The following is a 19,327-nucleotide window of genomic DNA, read 5'->3' as shown; positions in this document are numbered from 1 at the left end:
CAGGCTTCTACCTGGCATTCTGATACAACCTTGGTGTATCTCCATCTGGGACCCCTGGCACAGACATAGTATGGGAGGACAGCTCTGAACAGCACAGGTGCACATTGGAGGCACCAACAGCCTAGGTCTAGGATCTTTCTGCTTGTCTGATCATAATAATATTCAGAGACTAGGAGAAGTAGAAAAAGTGCCATCAAGCTATGCCCTGAAAAATGGTGGGGTAGCAACACCACAGCAGCAAGGCCACAGTAGGAGCAGGGGCAGGAGAGAAAACAGCACGTCTGGGAAGAGCAGAGGGGAAGGTCCTCTTCTAGAGAGGTAGGAAAGCCCAGGTCCAGGAAAGTCTTCGCTGTGGCGAGCAGGTCGCTGGATTCCTCCAAGCCTGAACAAACTCTGGTCCACACAACAGGACTGGATGAAAGGCAGGTCAGCCTCCTGGATTGCTCTGCCCTTCAAAGGTGGCTGTAGGCAGAGAGGAGGGGAGGACCCTCCTCAATCCTTGCTCCTCATGTGTGGCCAGCAAAATTCACTTCCACTTTCTGTGGGCAATCCCAGTCCCTCCTCGTATGGTCCCTTCTCCACAGCATGGAGAGGGGACGAGAGGCCTGCCTGGGGTCACCAGGAAAAGGCAGCTTGAAGGAAAAAGTGGTACAGTCTGTAATGATGATTCCCATCAGAGCTGTCCGCATCCTCCTCATCAGGTCAGGATGTCAGCCTAGAGTACAGCTCACCTTCCTTACACGTCACTACTTTGTCTCTGACTCACCTCACATATAGTACATTATACTGTTCCCAACGAACTTTCCTCTTCCATAGCTGGCTAGAAAACAGGAAAGTCTAAAGAGGAGCGTTTCTCAATCAAATACCAATGACCTTTCCACCTGTAGTAAGTAGCTTCTTCCAAACAGATGCTTCCTTTATTATTGTTTTTATTTTATTTTCGCATGGGGATAGGAGACAGGTCACACTTCCTTATGGCAACTTACGTACATTCTCTCCTGCCCCTGCATTACAGGTGTAGAAATGCGTAAGAACAAGAGCAGAAATCATTGTTTGGCAAAGTCACTTTGTCAAAAGCCACATTCCCCTATCTGATAATGCGTTAGCTAGGGGTTCACACACATAGGTGGTATGTTTGAAAGTACACAAAAAAAGTATTGCTCAAAAAACGTTTTCTTTCTTGCTTTTTTTAATTACACATTTACATAACAGATTTGATTATATTTTTCCTCGATAAAAAAATCTTATAAATGGCCTACATTTTCTCAGAGAAACATGTAATTGTGAGGAATCATACCCCCCAAAGTAAGGAATGTTGTACAGCCCCTGTGCATTTTCACATATGGCTCATTATTAAGATATTTTTGCCTCAAAGAAACATTTTTCTTGGACTACTTTCCAGAGTATCTCATGGTGTTTGCCCTGGGTTCGGCTGGGATAGAGCTAATTTTTACAAGAAGCTGGGAGGGGGCACAGCCAGGACAGCTGACCCAAACTAGCCAAGGGGATATTCAATACCATATGATGTCATGCTCAATATATAACTGGGGGAGCTGGCCAGGGGGAGGAGGGATCGTGGCTTGGGAACAGGCTGAGCATTGGGTTCTGGGTGGTGAGCAATTGCCTTGAGCATCGCTCGCTTTATACATTCTTTTATTGGTATTATTATTGTTATTAGTTCTTCCTTCCTTGTGTTGGCCTATTAAACTGTCCTTATCTCAACCCATGAGGTTTTACCTTTTTCTCCTGATTCTCCTCCCCATCCCACTGGGAGGGGGGACACGAGTGAACTAGCATGGTGCTTAGGTGTCAGCTGGGCTAGCATTGAAGATGGTGGTTTATTTGGATGCTGGGATGGAAGAATCAACTTTTCTTTACATCTTAGGTATATTTGGACTTGGGGATTTTAAAGCCAGGGTCCTTTATAAGTTCAGTTCATGGTAACAGAGGGTGTTATCTTGATACAGTACACTCTTCAGACGAGATCTGGATGATGGAATAGTCAACTAAGAGTTTCCTCTACACAGATTGTAAAACTGCATAGTGAAGCAGATGGCTGGTGAAAATATCCTTCCACCTGCAAGTCTTGGGTTGCTTCTCACATTATCTGGTACGGGATGGGTTCCTGTAGTTTACGCTTCAAAAGAAATCCTCCCACTGTGAGAACGGCAGCTACCAGCACCATGGCGGTCACAGCCAGAGACACGTGGGAGCTGGCAGCAGGCGCTGAGCTCTGAGAATCCCCTTTTGCCTGGATATCAGAGGCCAGCTCTGTGCATAAAAGAGAAGGAGAGAGGTTTACATTTGTTTTCCTGAGCTAGTTAATCTCAAAGGTAGTTAGGTAAAGAGAACTTGAATTAAAATGTTGCAATCTGGATCTGATCAGAAACCAAATTGTTTTATTGCACATTGTTTCACAAACGATTCTGTGGGCATACCAAACAAGTAAAGGTTATGGCAAGAAGTTAAAGAGCAACTAAAAGTTTGTAATGATTACACTCTAAGACAATAAGATGCTGTTTTCCGATAGTGGAAACAGCAGCTACAGGACACAGGCAAACAACATTTCCAAAGGGACCTACACATTGGTTGCTAATAAATAAGAGACATGCCAATCAGGCACAGACAGCTTTGAAAAATTAGTATAAATCCTGCAGGGCGAAGAGTTACATCTCATCCCTCTTCCCACAGAACTGAATCAATTGCTATTTGACATGTGCAGAACAAATAATGCATCTAAACTATGATAGGAAGTAGCTTGTAAACCTTATATAACAATTTCATTAAAAAAAAAAAAATCCCCATAAGAATTATATCAGTGTTGTGAATAAACCAGCAAAGGTATATTTCAGAGCTGGATTTCATGTCTGAACTGACATGCAAACATACAGTAAGTAATATAGAGAGTCTTATGTTATTTAAGTCATTTAAACTTACCAGTGTTCCTGTTCTCAGCGTGAGCTTCCCGAAGCTGGACAGGTCCAATAACAACATTCACTTTTTCCTGGGAAGAACCTGCATTCCTCTTGAACCTACTAACACAGCCTTGATAGCAGCGGGAAGAGTAGTCATTGTACCTGCACACCACCAACTCACACTGCAGGTAAACTGATGGGTATTGATTAATAAACAAAAAAGAATTAAATGAAAACCGAGCAACATGACTGTATGGTGAATAGTAAGAAGAGTAGGTAGGATCCTTAACGCACCTAGAAAGATATAAAATTAACAGATTAGCTATTGTTAATAGAAACACTATTACACTATCTCTGTGCAATATGTTTTGAGTTTAAATATAAAACCAGAAGGTAAGAGTATAAAAGAATTCAAAAGGATAAAAAAAAAAGTGTGTTCTTAGCAAAAAGAGAAATTAAGAGACAAAAATAAGTAAGAGTGGTAGTGATTTCTACCACAATAATGTATACAGCACAGAAATAACATAGCTCAACAAAGTTCGTGTAAACATGAATAGCTGAAAAATAACTAGTGGTTCACCTGGTTTCTGTGTTTCAGGTGAGGACCTGTTTTGCATTTACAAACAGGATTACCTGTCTGCAAAGAGGCCCCTGCAGGTTTTTGCAGAAACAGAAAGGGCCCTTTTCTATTCTGGAAGGACAAAACTAATTCCAATACACATCTTTTATTAAGAAATAAACATGCTCTTTGGTCCTTCAATGTTTGTAGAGTACCTTGCTTGAGGAATCTCAACACCTGACAGAGATCTTCAGATGTTTCACAGAGCAAGTTGCTAGATGAACCTTCCTGTCAATGAGTTTCACTTTCTGACAATTACTAGCCTTAGAAGTTACCTAACTTAGATCATACTCATTCTGGTTTAATTTAACCACCATGAAAAGATATCATAATATTTCACCCGTAATTGCTACCCCAGAATATTTCAAAGTTGTCTTTAATTATATTTGTGCTCGTTTCCCTAATAAATACACCAAGGATTTTAAGTCCTCTCATTCTTAATTTATTTTATACTGCAGTAATTTCCCAACACACCTGATATTTATAGACAGATATTATTGATTTTAGATTCAGTAAATACCTTTGCTTTTGGCACAGATCCATGTCACATGAATAAAAATTAACTGGAAAATTAGCAGAATCTATTCGCCCCATCTCCCTTGTCAGTGTCCTGCTCACAAAGGTAGACAATACTTCTGTGTCTGGCTTAATGAATATGTGTTTTTATAGATAAAATAAAAAGAAACCCCAACAAGAGGAAAAAACCTTCCTAATTCACATAAAGCATAAAAGGGAGGACATTCACCCAGTAGGCAGGAGGCACTGTGTCACTTCATTAGCCTGTCACAAGCCTGACTTCCAGCTTAGCAGTAGGTTACTACACTGCTAAGGTTACTGATGTGAACACCCTCCCAGGAGGCAGAGAAATTCAAATCCCACCAAGAACAGAAGTGAAATAAACCAGCATGAACCTTTCATTCCTGGAACAAAATGGGACACTGAAAGCCACACTTTTATGCTTCTAGCTCCCTGTTGGTTTTGCATTCTTTATGAGACTCCACAACTATTCCTTTTCAAATCAAAAGGCACTTTTTGTATTGAATCAAGCAAAATGTTTTTAGAATAGCAAGAAAAGGCTAAGGAATTTCTCTTCTTTATGAACAGAGTGTTTTGTATTCTAGTCATGATGCTACAAAACTCTAATTCTGATGTATGGAAACGTAGAGCCATTGACATCCCTATATTTCATGCATCTATTTCAGAAACAAATTCAGACCTCAGTTTCTACACTGCCTCCTTGAGTGAAATCTCAGTGCTTGACTGCAACTTCTGAATGGCATTTCTTTGTCATACTATATTTTATTCAGGCTTTGTCAAAAAGTCTTTCTTAGAATTATATTTGTATTGAGAATTGCAACCAAGGTACACTGGCCCTAAACCAACTCTTTCATAAATTAAGCTCTTTCAGAACTGTGCATGCAGATACTTTTTAAGTAATTCTTGGTTCTTACCCACTTCTGATCAATTCATAGGTCAGTGTTCTAAAATTGCTAGGATCAGGTGATGCCACGCATGTGTCCACAAACACCATCAGATTTGGGTCAGAGTTGTGAAGAGAAGCTTGAAGGAACAAATTCTGATTCAGGTCAACGTAGTATGGAAAGTCATGCACTGGCCACAGGAAAGATGAGGAATTGTAGAATGTCAAGTTCATGTTGTATCTGCCATACTGGGTTTCACTGACATCAGTGACGTCACTGGTGTCATTGGCAATGTACATTACTTGCACCCAGGTGTTCTGGAGCATTTTGCAGTTGAAGTGCAAGTGAAGGTCCTTTTGCCTCTTGATGATGTAACCAGAAGCACGCACTTTTATCACATTGGAGTAGGTGATAGTTTCACTGTTGCCCTATTTGACACATTAGACGAGTACAAAATTATCACATGTAGTCATGTTCACAGTGCATACTATGAGCTTCTGTATGTGCCAGGCCTAGCATTAGTCAGAAAGAACATGTAATACTCAGAAAACCCAAGCATCCTGGATGGGATTGTTCACTTAACTGTCTCCTATATTTTGTTCTCTAGAACAGCACTCTGAAATAGATACAGGGATTACCTAAACCCTGGGAAGGATAAGTACGAATGTTTTAACAAACCTTAGCCTTCAGAAACACATGCTTCTTTTCTGCGTTCTGAATACCTGTGGGCTACAACACCATTTGCGATTCATGACAATTTTCCAAATGTCTATTAAATTTCCATGCCCAGACTTGGAGAGCTCTCCAAAATATGTTGACACCAACCTGTCTACGTGTACCACAGCCGTTGTATGGAATGTTGAATATAACCTCGGTTGATGTAATTGTTGGTCTACAGTAAGAGTCAGACAGGCTGATGTTCCACACCGAGTAGCCCTGTGACTGGAGATAGCCTCTGTCTACAGCTGCGCGCATGTAGGTTGGCAAGCACACAAGGGCTAGGGAAGAAAATATGAATTATTCATGATCTCAGGCACTTGATAATGCTTGCATGTTACAACTTCAACAAATGCAATAGCTGCTACCATTTAGGGGAGAGAATTCATAAGCCAAACCACTTATTTTTACACCTTAGATTTAGATATGAATAAGCAATAGACTCTGACAAACTTCAGCTGACCTTCAGTTACTCTCCTGACAAAAATATGTAGCTTAAAATAGGCTTTTCCTGAGACCTTGAGCCTGTATCACCACTCACACAAATTGCTAAGAAGTGGGAGTTTTTCCTGAGTAAGTATCCAAAAGCTTTTGTGGAAGGTGTAGAGCTAAACATGCAGACTGCCTTTCAGAAACACTACTTGGGTGGGAGGAGATCCTGAAACCATCTCCATGACAGTTCACTGAGTCCATGACATGAAAAGCAATGATCCCAGGGAGAGTTCGACCTTTGGTAGAGAGAGATATCTGATGACAGGGACCTACTGGCAACACACAGCCTCTTGAAAGGCAGTTAAAAAGACAACAGAGCCAAATGTGATGGCTATCACTTGTGCCTGGGGAAGTTGTGAGTGCACATTAGATAAACTTTCCCACTGGGACTGCAGGACAGTACTGGAGCAGGTCACCCAGAGAAGTGGCATTGAACATTTAATCCTTTGAATGTTTCTAGAGACTCAGCTATACAAATTCATAATGAACCTGGCCTGGTGTTGGCAATAGCTCTGCTTTGAATACTTGAACTAGGAAGCCTCCAAAGGTCCTTTCTAATCAATGTTTCTATGATTCTATGAAAATCTGTCCACAAAGGCAGTAAAAATATATATGAATAATGATGTGATAAGAAGAAATACGAATTTAGACTGGCCATCATAGAAAACATGTAAAGGCAATTAATTTGATACTTGAAGAATTTTTTTAAAATGAAAAAATAATTATTGTCTGAAAGTCATTGGGTAATAACCAGTTATGAAATACAAGTAGGAATGTTATCTATGTGGAATTTCTTCAACAACATTAACAAATACTTATTTAGCAAATAAAATCAGGATAGAATCATAGAATCATAGAATGGTTTGGGTTGGAAGAGTCCTTAAAGATCATCTAGTTCCAACCCCCTGCCATGGACAGGGACACCTTCCACTAGACCAGGTTGCTCCAAGCCCCATCCAGCCTGGCCTTGAACACTGCCAGGGATGGGGCAGCCACAGATTCTCTGGGCAACCTGGGCCAGTGCCTCACCACCCTCACAGTGAAGAACTTCTTTATATCTAATCTAAATCTGCCCTCTTTCAGTGTAAAGTCATTACCCCTTGTCCTATCACTACAGGCCCTTGTAAAAAGTCCCTCCCCATCTCTCTTGTAGCCCCCCTTTAGGTACTGGAAGGCTGCTCTAAGGTCTCCCCAGAGACTTCTCTTCTCCAGGCCGAACAACCCCAGCTCTCTCAGCCTGTCTTCATAGGAGAGGTGCTCCAGCCCTCTGATCATCTTCGTGGCCCTCCTCAGGACTTGCTCCACCAGGTCCATGTCCTCCTTATGTTGGGGACCCCAGAGCTGAAGGCAGTACTGCAGGTGGGGTCTCACGAGAGCGGAGTGGAGGGGCAGAATCCCCTCCCTTGACCTGCTGGTCACACTTCTTTTGATGCAGCCCAGGATACGGTTTGCTTTCTGGGCTGCAAGCACACATTGCTGGGTCATGTTGAGCTTCTTGTCAACCAACACCCCCAAGTCCTTCTCCTCAGGGCTGCTCTCAATCCACTCATCACCCAGCCTGTATTTGTGCTTGGGGTTTCCCTGACCCATGTGCGGGATGTTGTACTTGGTCTTGTTGAACTTCATGACATTCGCACAGGCCCACCTCTCAAGCCTGTCCAGGTCCCTCTGGATGGCATCCCTCCCCTCCAGCATGTCCACCGCACCACACAGCTTGGTGTCATCGGCAAACTTGCTGAGGGTGCGCTCAATCTCACTGTCCGTGTCGCCAACAAAAATGTTAAATAGCGCTGGTTCCAGTACTGACCCCTGCAGAACGCCACTCGTCACTGCTGTCCACTCGGACATCGAGCCGTTGACCACAACTCTTTGAGTGCGACCATCCAGCCAATTCCTTCTCCACCAAGTGGTCCATCCATCAGATCCACATCTCTCCAATGTAGAGACAAGGATGTCAAGTGGGACAGTGTCCAATGCTTCGCACAACTTCAGGTAGATGATGTTAGTTGCTCTTCCCTTATCCACCAATGCTTTAACCCCGTCATAGAAGGCCACCAAATTTGTCAGGCATGATTTGCCCTTAGTGAAGCCATGTTGGCTGGTATAAAAGCTTCTGTGCAAAGAAAACATTACAAACAGAATAGAAACTTACTGGTGTTCTGGTCTGCTGGAAAGGACTGATAGTCAGCACGAAAACCTCTATTGGAATATCTGGAGTCACTGTGAAATCTGACAGTCATAAAGTTTGAGGATGATGTATATGTGAGATGAGAACTAGAACAAATTCTTCCAAGCAGAGGAGAAGTATTGGGTGGCCCATCAAAGATCTCAATATAGTCATTCTGGCATCCGCCTTGCAAACTGAGGAAGAAACATGAATATATAATGAAATGCATTTAGTAAACGTTGGTTTTTAAATGCTGAAAAAACAATAAACTAAGATACTGCACTCACACAATTCCCATGTAATATTTATAATTCACTTAGAAGCATGGGAAATCTGCTTGGGAACTGTGACTGTAGTTGAGATTTGGGATCCATTTATTGCCCAAGCGGAATATGGTTTACTTACTGAATACTTCCAAAGGTAAGCATAATGCGGAAATTATCCTTTACTTGTATTTGCCACAAACAATCTGCATTATCTGGATAATTCAAAGGATAAGAAGGACTCTGAAGTGTTCCAAAGGAATTAAAAAGTAAGCCACCACAAATATATTTTCTAGCTTTAAAAAAAAAAGAAAGAAAATAAGATACAGATATGATTAATTTAGATATACTTCTGATCAAATGAAAATACATTTTATGTATCCAAGCCATAGCAACAGGAGGTTAAATCTCCACAGAAACTGAACTGTTCTGCTACTGTCATTGAGGCTACAAGTGTGATGATCTCTTTGAAGAATGCTGACTCTCCCTTGCTATTTCGCATGTGGTTAGGTTAAGGCATACAAGAATGAGCGAAAGCAAGAGGTATTGGCCCCAATAACATGAAAATGATAGAACGAAGAAAAGACAATTTCTTACAAAATCAACAGAGTCTGAAATTCACCTGCAACAACATAATCAGACAGACATGGGGGACCAGTATGTAGCATTTAAACAGTTAGAACCAATAATGACTTTTTCCAAAAGTATTACAATGTTCAAATGATACAACTCCAACCTATAAACTAGTAACTAATACACCTCCAAAGGAATGCATTGGACAGATGATAAAAGCAGACGTACCTGGAGTAGTTGGTAGTGGAGTGGTAACATTGATCAGAGATGTGGCATCTGTAGGGAAGGAAGAGAAAGAAGCACGTGAGGACCTTGTGGGTGAAGGAGCACAGCCAGGTTCTCTCCCAGCACTGGGGATGGTGGTGCCACCCTGTCAGATGGGCGATAGAGAGCTTGGGGGTCTCCGCAGAGTGGTCTTCCATGGTGGGAGCAACAAAAACCACAACCTTTGAACACATCTCCAACGCATAGCTTACTGCGGCCAACAAGGGCCACTTTTGAAAGCCTCCTGGTATTTAGGAAGGAAAAGCAACGGTACCTGAGCACACAACACCGGCATCTTCGCTGTGGCCACAGTTGTGGACGCCCCAGCCATTGTGGCGGCACTGGAAGAGGGAGGACTCATTCCCTGTGCAGTGCACATCATCCAGGTAGATATCGCCAGTGCCTTGTCCAAAGTAGGCATTTGATGGTGCAGAAACAGCAAAGCCACATCCCAGCTGCCTGCACACGACCATGGCATCGTTCAGGTCCCAGTTGTCATCACAGACGCTGCCCCGGCGCCCGTACTGGTAAATCTCTACGCGCCCCTCGCACCGGTTCCTGCCGTTCACCAGGCTCAGGGAGGCACCTTGGAAAGAAGGAGACAGGGAAAACATGGGAAAACCCTCGGGCATTGGCAATGCTCGAGGAGATTCAGGCCAGCAGGACTGCCACCCTCTGCTTGATTAGGCTGTGTGTTTCCCTGGCTCTGCTCTCCCATGGAGAAGAGCAAACCCACCCTGTGAGCCCATAACTGCTACGGCCAAAAGTAGTGGCCAGAAAAAACATGACAAATTCACACTCACCTGGAGGAATGGATGCCGTGAAGCTGGGAACAGCGGTCGTGGTGGTGGCATCTGTAGGGAACGAAGAGAAAGAAGCACGTGAGGACCTTGTGGATGAAGGAGCACAGCCAGGTTCTCTCCCAGCACTGGGGATGGTGGTGCCACTCTGTCAGATGGGCGATAGAGAGCTTGGGGGTCTCCGCAGAGTGGTCTTCCATGGTGGGAGCAACAAAAACCACAACCTTTGAACACATCTCCAACGCATAGCTTACTGCGGCCAACAAGGGCCACTTTTGAAAGCCTCCTGGTATTTAGGAAGGAAAAGCAACGGTACCTGAGCACACAACACCGGCATCCTCCTTGTGGCCACAGTTGTGGATGCCCCAGCCATTGTGGCGGCACTGGAAGAGGGAGGACTCATTCCCTGTGCAGTGCACATCATCCAGGTAGATATCGCCAGTGCCTTGTCCAAAGTAGGCATTTGATGGTGCAGAAACAGCAAAGCCACATCCCAGCTGCCTGCACACGACCATGGCATCGTTCAGGTCCCAGTTGTCATCACAGACGCTGCCCCGGCGCCCGTACTGGTAAATCTCTACGCGCCCCTCGCACCGGTTCCTGCCGTTCACCAGGCTCAGGGAGGCACCTTGGAATGAAGGAGACAGGGAAAACATGGGAAAACCCTCGGGCATTGGCAATGCTCGAGGAGATTCAGGCCAGCAGGACTGCCACCCTCTGCTTGATTAGGCTGTGTGTTTCCCTGGCTCTGCTCTCCCATGGAGAAGAGCAAACCCACCCTGTGAGCCCATAACTGCTACGGCCAAAAGTAGTGGCCAGAAAAAACATGACAAATTCACACTCACCTGGAGGAATGGATGCCGTGAAGCTGGGAACAGCGGTCGTGGTGGTGGCATCTGTAGGGAACGAAGAGAAAGAAGCACGTGAGGACCTTGTGGATGAAGGAGCACAGCCAGGTTTTCTCCCAGCACTGGGGATGGTGGTGCCACTCTGTCAGATGGGCGATAGAGAGCTTGGGGGTCTCCGCAGAGTGGTCTTCCATGGTGGGAGCAACAAAAACCACAACCTTTGAACACATCTCCAACGCATAGCTTACTGCGGCCAACAAGGGCCACTTTTGAAAGCCTCCTGGTATTTAGGAAGGAAAAGCAACGGTACCTGAGCACACAACACCGGCATCTTCGCTGTGGCCACAGTTGTGGACGCCCCAGCCATTGTGGCGGCACTGGAAGAGGGAGGACTCATTCCCTGTGCAGTGCACATCATCCAGGTAGATATCGCCAGTGCCTTGTCCAAAGTAGGCATTTGATGGTGCAGAAACAGCAAAGCCACATCCCAGCTGCCTGCACACGACCATGGCATCGTTCAGGTCCCAGTTGTCATCACAGACGCTGCCCCGGCGCCCGTACTGGTAAATCTCTACGCGCCCCTCGCACCGGTTCCTGCCGTTCACCAGGCTCAGGGAGGCACCTTGGAAAGAAGGAGACAGGGAAAACATGGGAAAACCCTCGGGCATTGGCAATGCTCGAGGAGATTCAGGCCAGCAGGACTGCCACCCTCTGCTTGATTAGGCTGTGTGTTTCCCTGGCTCTGCTCTCCCATGGAGAAGAGCAAACCCACCCTGTGAGCCCATAACTGCTACGGCCAAAAGTAGTGGCCAGAAAAAACATGACAAATTCACACTCACCTGGAGGAATGGATGCCGTGAAGCTGGGAACAGCGGTCGTGGTGGTGGCATCTGTAGGGAACGAAGAGAAAGAAGCACGTGAGGACCTTGTGGATGAAGGAGCACAGCCAGGTTTTCTCCCAGCACTGGGGATGGTGGTGCCACTCTGTCAGATGGGCGATAGAGAGCTTGGGGGTCTCCGCAGAGTGGTCTTCCATGGTGGGAGCAACAAAAACCACAACCTTTGAACACATCTCCAACGCATAGCTTACTGCGGCCAACAAGGGCCACTTTTGAAAGCCTCCTGGTATTTAGGAAGGAAAAGCAACGGTACCTGAGCACACAACACCGGCATCTTCGCTGTGGCCACAGTTGTGGACGCCCCAGCCATTGTGGCGGCACTGGAAGAGGGAGGACTCTCTCCCTGTGCAGTGCACATCATCCAGGTAGATATCGCCAGTGCCTTGTCCAAAGTAGGCATTTGATGGTGCAGAAACAGCAAAGCCACAGCCCAGCTGCCTGCACACGACCTTGGCATCGTTCAGGTCCCAGTTGTCATCACAGACGCTGCCCCGGCGCCCGTACTGGTAAATCTCTACACGCCCCTCGCACCGGTTCCTGCCGTTCACCAGGCTCAGGGAGGCACCTTGGAAAGAAGGAGACAGGGAAAACATGGGAAAACCCTCGGGCATTGGCAATGCTCGAGGAGATTCAGGCCAGCAGGACTGCCACCCTCTGCTTGATTAGGCTGTGTGTTTCCCTGGCTCTGCTCTCCCATGGAGAAGAGCAAACCCACCCTGTGAGCCCATAACTGCTACGGCCAAAAGTAGTGGCCAGAAAAAACATGACAAATTCACACTCACCTGGAGGAATGGATGCCGTGAAGCTGGGAACAGCGGTCGTGGTGGTGGCATCTGTAGGGAACGAAGAGAAAGAAGCACGTGAGGACCTTGTGGATGAAGGAGCACAGCCAGGTTTTCTCCCAGCACTGGGGATGGTGGTGCCACTCTGTCAGATGGGCGATAGAGAGCTTGGGGGTCTCCGCAGAGTGGTCTTCCATGGTGGGAGCAACAAAAACCACAACCTTTGAACACATCTCCAACGCATAGCTTACTGCGGCCAACAAGGGCCACTTTTGAAAGCCTCCTGGTATTTAGGAAGGAAAAGCAACGGTACCTGAGCACACAACACCGGCATCTTCACTGTGGCCACAGTTGTGGACGCCCCAGCCATTGTGGCGGCACTGGAAGAGGGAGGACTCATTCCCTGTGCAGTGCACATCATCCAGGTAGATATCGCCAGTGCCTTGTCCAAAGTAGGCATTTGATGGTGCAGAAGCAGCAAAGCCACATCCCAGCTGCCTGCACACGACCATGGCATCGTTCAGGTCCCAGTTGTCATCACAGACGCTGCCCCGGCGCCCGTACTGGTAAATCTCTACGCGCCCCTCGCACCGGTTCCTGCCGTTCACCAGGCTCAGGGAGGCACCTTGGAAAGAAGGAGACAGGGAAAACATGGGAAAACCCTCGGGCATTGGCAATGCTCGAGGAGATTCAGGCCAGCAGGACTGCCACCCTCTGCTTGATTAGGCTGTGTGTTTCCCTGGCTCTGCTCTCCCATGGAGAAGAGCAAACCCACCCTGTGAGCCCATAACTGCTACGGCCAAAAGTAGTGGCCAGAAAAAACATGACAAATTCAGGCCCACCTGGAGGAATGGATGCCGTGAAGCTGGGAACAGCGGTCGTGGTGGTGGCATCTGTAGGGAACGAAGAGAAAGAAGCACGTGAGGACCTTGTGGATGAAGGAGCACAGCCAGGTTTTCTCCCAGCACTGGGGATGGTGGTGCCACTCTGTCAGATGGGCGATAGAGAGCTTGGGGGTCTCCGCAGAGTGGTCTTCCATGGTGGGAGCAACAAAAACCACAACCTTTGAACACATCTCCAACGCATAGCTTACTGCGGCCAACAAGGGCCACTTTTGAAAGCCTCCTGGTATTTAGGAAGGAAAAGCAACGGTACCTGAGCACACAACACCGGCATCTTCGCTGTGGCCACAGTTGTGGACGCCCCAGCCATTGTGGCGGCACTGGAAGAGGGAGGACTCTCTCCCTGTGCAGTGCACATCATCCAGGTAGATATCGCCAGTGCCTTGTCCAAAGTAGGCATTTGATGGTGCAGAAACAGCAAAGCCACATCCCAGCTGCCTGCACACGACCTTGGCATCGTTCAGGTCCCAGTTGTCATCACAGACGCTGCCCCGGCGCCCGTACTGGTAAATCTCTACGCGCCCCTCGCACCGGTTCCTGCCGTTCACCAGGCTCAGGGAGGCACCTTGGAATGAAGGAGACAGGGAAAACATGGGAAAACCCTCGGGCATTGGCAATGCTCGAGGAGATTCAGGCCAGCAGGACTGCCACCCTCTGCTTGATTAGGCTGTGTGTTTCCCTGGCTCTGCTCTCCCATGGAGAAGAGCAAACCCACCCTGTGAGCCCATAACTGCTACGGCCAAAAGTAGTGGCCAGAAAAAACATGACAAATTCACACTCACCTGGAGGAATGGATGCCGTGAAGCTGGGAACAGCGGTCGTGGTGGTGGCATCTGTAGGGAACGAAGAGAAAGAAGCACGTGAGGACCTTGTGGATGAAGGAGCACAGCCAGGTTTTCTCCCAGCACTGGGGATGGTGGTGCCACTCTGTCAGATGGGCGATAGAGAGCTTGGGGGTCTCCGCAGAGTGGTCTTCCATGGTGGGAGCAACAAAAACCACAACCTTTGAACACATCTCCAACGCATAGCTTACTGCGGCCAACAAGGGCCACTTTTGAAAGCCTCCTGGTATTTAGGAAGGAAAAGCAACGGTACCTGAGCACACAACACCGGCATCCTCCTTGTGGCCACAGTTGTGGACGCCCCAGCCATTGTGGCGGCACTGGAAGAGGGAGGACTCATTCCCTGTGCAGTGCACATCATCCAGGTAGATATCGCCAGTGCCTTGTCCAAAGTAGGCATTTGATGGTGCAGAAACAGCAAAGCCACATCCCAGCTGCCTGCACACGACCATGGCATCGTTCAGGTCCCAGTTGTCATCACAGACGCTGCCCCGGCGCCCGTACTGGTAAATCTCTACGCGCCCCTCGCACCGGTTCCTGCCGTTCACCAGGCTCAGGGAGGCACCTTGGAAAGAAGGAGACAGGGAAAACATGGGAAAACCCTCGGGCATTGGCAATGCTCGAGGAGATTCAGGCCAGCAGGACTGCCACCCTCTGCTTGATTAGGCTGTGTGTTTCCCTGGCTCTGCTCTCCCATGGAGAAGAGCAAACCCACCCTGTGAGCCCATAACTGCTACGGCCAAAAGTAGTGGCCAGAAAAAACATGACAAATTCACACTCACCTGGAGGAATGGATGCCGTGAAGCTGGGAACAGCGGTCGTGGTGGTGGCATCTGTAGGGAACGAAGAGAAAGAAGCACGTGAGGACCTTGTGGGTGAAGGAGCACAGCCAGGTTTTCTCCCAGCTGTGTGGATGTTGGTGCCACCCTATCACATAGGCAATGGAGACTTTGGCCTCTTAAGGGATCTGCTTGGTAGTTTACCATGGGATAGAGTCCCAGAAGGAAGAGGGGCCAAAGGAAAGCTCGTTAATATTTAAGGGTCACCCTCTCCAAGCTCAGGAGCAATGCATCCCAAGAAAGAGAAGTCAGACAAAAATGCCAGGAGGCCTGTATGGATGAACAAGGAGGTCTTGGTCAAACTGAAACAGAAAAACAAAGCCTACAGAGGGTGGAAGCAAGGACAGGTAGCCTGGGAATAATACAGACAAGTTGTCTGAGCAACCAGGGATCAAGTTAGGAAAGCTAAAGCCCTGATTCAATTAAATCTGGGGAGGGATGTCAAGGGCAACAAGAAAGGCTTCTGTAGGTATGTCAGTGATAAAAGGAAGACTAGAGAAAATGTGAGACCTCTCTGGAAGGAAAAAGGAGACCTGGGTACCCAGGACATGGAGAAGGCTGAGGTACTCAATGACTTTTTTGCCTCAGTCTTCACCAGCAAGTGTTCCAGCCGCACCGCCCAAGTCGCAGAAGGCAAAGGCAGGGACTGGGAGAATGAAGAACCACCCACTGTAGGAGAAGATCAGGTTCAAGACCATCTAAGGAACCTGAAGGTGCACAAGTCCATGGGACCTGACAAGATGCATGTGCAGGTCCTGAGGGAACTGGCAGATAAATTGGCTAAGCCACTATCCATCATACTGGAGAAGTTGTAGCAGTCAGGTGAAGTTCCCAGTGACTGGAAAAGGGGAAACGTAACCCCCATTTTTAAAAAGGGAAAAAAGGAAGACCCAGGGAACTACAGGCCAGTCAGTCTCATGTCTGTTCCTGGCAAGATGATGGAGTGGCTAATATATTCAAAAGACAGAGGGTAGGGCAGTGCTGTACCATAAGGTCAATCTGCATGAGAGAACATCTTACAAAGTGTCATACAAGCATCACAGTGAAGTGTGTTCTTGTATGCTAAAACTGTGGTGCAAGGTCTGTGGGAAACAAGAGGTAATTAGTGGTGCCATATTCCACAAGGGATTGGTAGCCTCCCAAAATTATCTTTTCAATTAATAAAAGGCTGTAAACAGAGACAACTGAGGCCAAATCTGTCATCTAGCAAACCGGTTTTTCATACGCGGAGGGTTGGATTAACGTTCTGTCAGACTAAAGAGAATAGTTTGCATTTTTGACTAATATTTGAATTTTTTCTGGTAATACTTAGTGTGTATTTGCTAGCAATAATGGACAGAAGGTGCTGGGAGCTAAATAAATCAAGCATTGCACAGACTTATTGTCATCGTAATAAAAAGAAACAGTCAAAGTTTACAGAAAGATGTGACTGGGTGGAAGTAATATAGAATATTTGTGGTACTTCCTTAAACCTGTGCTTCTAATTTGAAACACCCACAGTATTTTTAGTTGTGAAACACCTGTTTTTTATCTGCAATTGGGTTTTCTTTTCTGTAAACTTAAATGTGTAGTGAAAAAAATGTGAAACAAGTATAAAGAAAACTTGCATAAGGTAGTCATTTCATAACTAATAGGAGAAATGTATTCATTATTTTCACGTAAAAATAAAGTAGTGACATGCTTAGCTGTGGTCCATGGTCTGATACAGAATTTTAGAAGTGTTGGGCGTTTCTCAGGCCTTTTTTATTTTGAGTAGCATACACAAAATACTTGGTAATTCCCACACATTCAAAAAGTGGCTATGCTGTGAGACAGGTATCAGACTTCAACATAAAATGAACAGCAAACAGTGATCACTATAGAAATTCCTCCTTCACTTCAAGGCTGGGTCATGTAAAGGCTATCGGGCTTCATGATTAAAATATATGTTCTTGTAATAGGTGAAACTTTTGGAAAGCCAGAGTAATTTTCAGTAAGTAATGGTTTGTGCATTCTTCAAAATCGTACAGCTTGATTTAAAACCCCAATGCTCCCTTCAACCCTCCCCAATGAAGTGCTTTGCTTTAAGAAATGATATATAAAGCCATGGGTTTGAGTCACACTGTTATGTTTATATAACATATGGTGTATTCAAATAATCCCTCATCTGAATAATAGTCTGTAATTCATTGTGGATGTGAGTGAGGCTGCCCACAAAAATTTCAAACACTGGCTTGCTTTTTGTGTCACTTTTGGGGCTTCTTTGTTCTGTTATTTTTATTTTTCTAAATGTATCTTATTCTGATTTAATTGGCTTAGTTTTTGTTTCTCTGTTTTCTATTGTTATAATTCAAGCATTTTGTACTGTCTTTTTAAAAGCAGTGGACAAAATAAGCAACAAAGTCTATAGCCCTCATATCCTGGGGGATATGATGGATGTTGTTTTCTTATTTATAGTTGCAAAGAGCAGTGAACAGACAGATGTCCTGATCAGAAAAAATTCCTAGCAGGAGCATAACACTTCAGATCTCTTCTCTGAAAGACAAGTGAGAGTTATGCCTTTTTTTTTTTTTTTTCCTTGCTCTTACAAGTGCTTGTGCCTGAATTAAAGCAGGGAAGTCACCTTGCCAAGGCAAAGTGAGAGGCTGGCAGGCATGACACAACTCAAGACGTGTTTACTGGGAATAGTGAATCCAAGAAATTGTCCCTGTAAAACACCAGTAGTATTCAGAAAGTCCTCAGCGATAACAAATATTGGTTTCTGAGAAAACCCAGCACTGTTCTGATCCGCATGTGTAAATGTGCAGACTGGATTGTTAGAGTCTCCAGGTTTTTATTCCACATGCATGAAATTCTCAAGGACACAACTGTGAGCAAAATACACACCTCTTGAACTTCATGATACCATACAGGATAGCAACTGTGTCTTACTATTGTGCTTCCATTAAATTATATGAAGTTAAATAAGTATTGGGTGGTTCCATGTGCATCTGCAAGGCTGAATTTTAAGTCTTTTAAAGCAAATGTGCATTGCAGCCAAAGAAACTATATTCCCTCTTAATTCCATACTGAAAACCGCAGATTTATAGGAACAAAGTCTTTCAGCAGTATTTTCATGGTAGTATTTTTTTCATTTGGTTTAAACTATGCTACAAGACACTACCGCAAACCAGTTAGAGCAATATTAATTTCAATGCACTAAATTTACTTCAACATGAATAATAGTTAATCATGATATTGATTGGCTCGTATTTTTAATAAGACAACATGATGCTATCTAATTCAGTCTGTCTTACTCCTAATCTTTGCACAAAGTTGATTATACTAGCATGTGAATTACATGTATGGAACCAGTGTAGAGGAGAAAGACCTGCCCTTTTTCCTACCTTTTTTGGAAGAATGTTCTTTAAAGATTTTAAGTGGTTTACCTGAGGTGGCATCCCGGAGTGCTGCATTTAAGAGGAATAACCACAGCAAGTTCTTGGTTGTAACCATCCTGCCAAGAGATGGCAATAAAGAAAATCATCAGAATTTATACTCTGCACCTGTAAAAGAGTGAAGGTCCCAAGGTCAGTCTAGCCCATGTTATGCCTGATTTCTTATGCAATATTTTATGACTACCTGACCTTTACAGAATGATTATATATGAATAGTAAAGTTTCCATTTCCTGGAAAATTTGTGCTACTGCCCTTATTATAAATTATCTTAACCGTATGTGCAGGCCCAGCATTACCTTTGGAACCAGACCAGTGAATCTATGTGTTTCTTTGCCCCCACCACCCCAATTTTATTTATTTACTGCCTGTAGCAAATGACTTAATTAAGCAGACTGTAACGCATTGCAAGGTGATGCAGCAAATTCATAGCAGGCTTTCTGATAAATCCTTCAGCAGAGAGACCTGGTCTCATAAATGAGCCCTCCCCAGAGCTCAGTATTGGGGCCAGTTCCGTTTAATATCTTTATCAGTGATCTGGACGAGGGGATCGAGTGCACCCTCAGTAAG

At 45.5% G+C, this 19,327-nt stretch overlaps 1 protein-coding gene across 1 annotated transcript in view; it reads right to left on the bottom strand.

Annotated features, from left to right (window-relative positions):
* Positions 1-18,762, bottom strand: part of DMBT1 (deleted in malignant brain tumors 1) — a 35,296-nt gene extending 16,534 nt beyond the window's left edge. The window contains 12 exon segments of the mRNA XM_052798473.1: positions 7,177-7,188; positions 9,712-10,017; positions 10,464-10,859; positions 11,306-11,701; positions 11,919-11,969; positions 12,217-12,622; positions 13,069-13,385; positions 13,916-14,227; positions 14,308-14,316; positions 14,758-15,069; positions 15,287-15,431; positions 18,709-18,762. Of these exon segments, the coding sequence (XP_052654433.1) occupies positions 7,177-7,188; positions 9,712-10,017; positions 10,464-10,859; positions 11,306-11,701; positions 11,919-11,969; positions 12,217-12,622; positions 13,069-13,385; positions 13,916-14,227; positions 14,308-14,316; positions 14,758-15,069; positions 15,287-15,431; positions 18,709-18,762 (2,716 nt within the window).
* Positions 18,763-19,327: the final 565 nt, after the last annotated feature.

Source organism: Harpia harpyja, chromosome 10 (assembly GCF_026419915.1).
Source record: "Harpia harpyja isolate bHarHar1 chromosome 10, bHarHar1 primary haplotype, whole genome shotgun sequence".
NCBI classification, from domain to species: Eukaryota; Metazoa; Chordata; class Aves; order Accipitriformes; family Accipitridae; genus Harpia; species Harpia harpyja.
The sequence above is the reverse complement of the archived record's forward strand: the minus strand, read 5'-3'. Positions and strand labels throughout refer to the sequence as shown.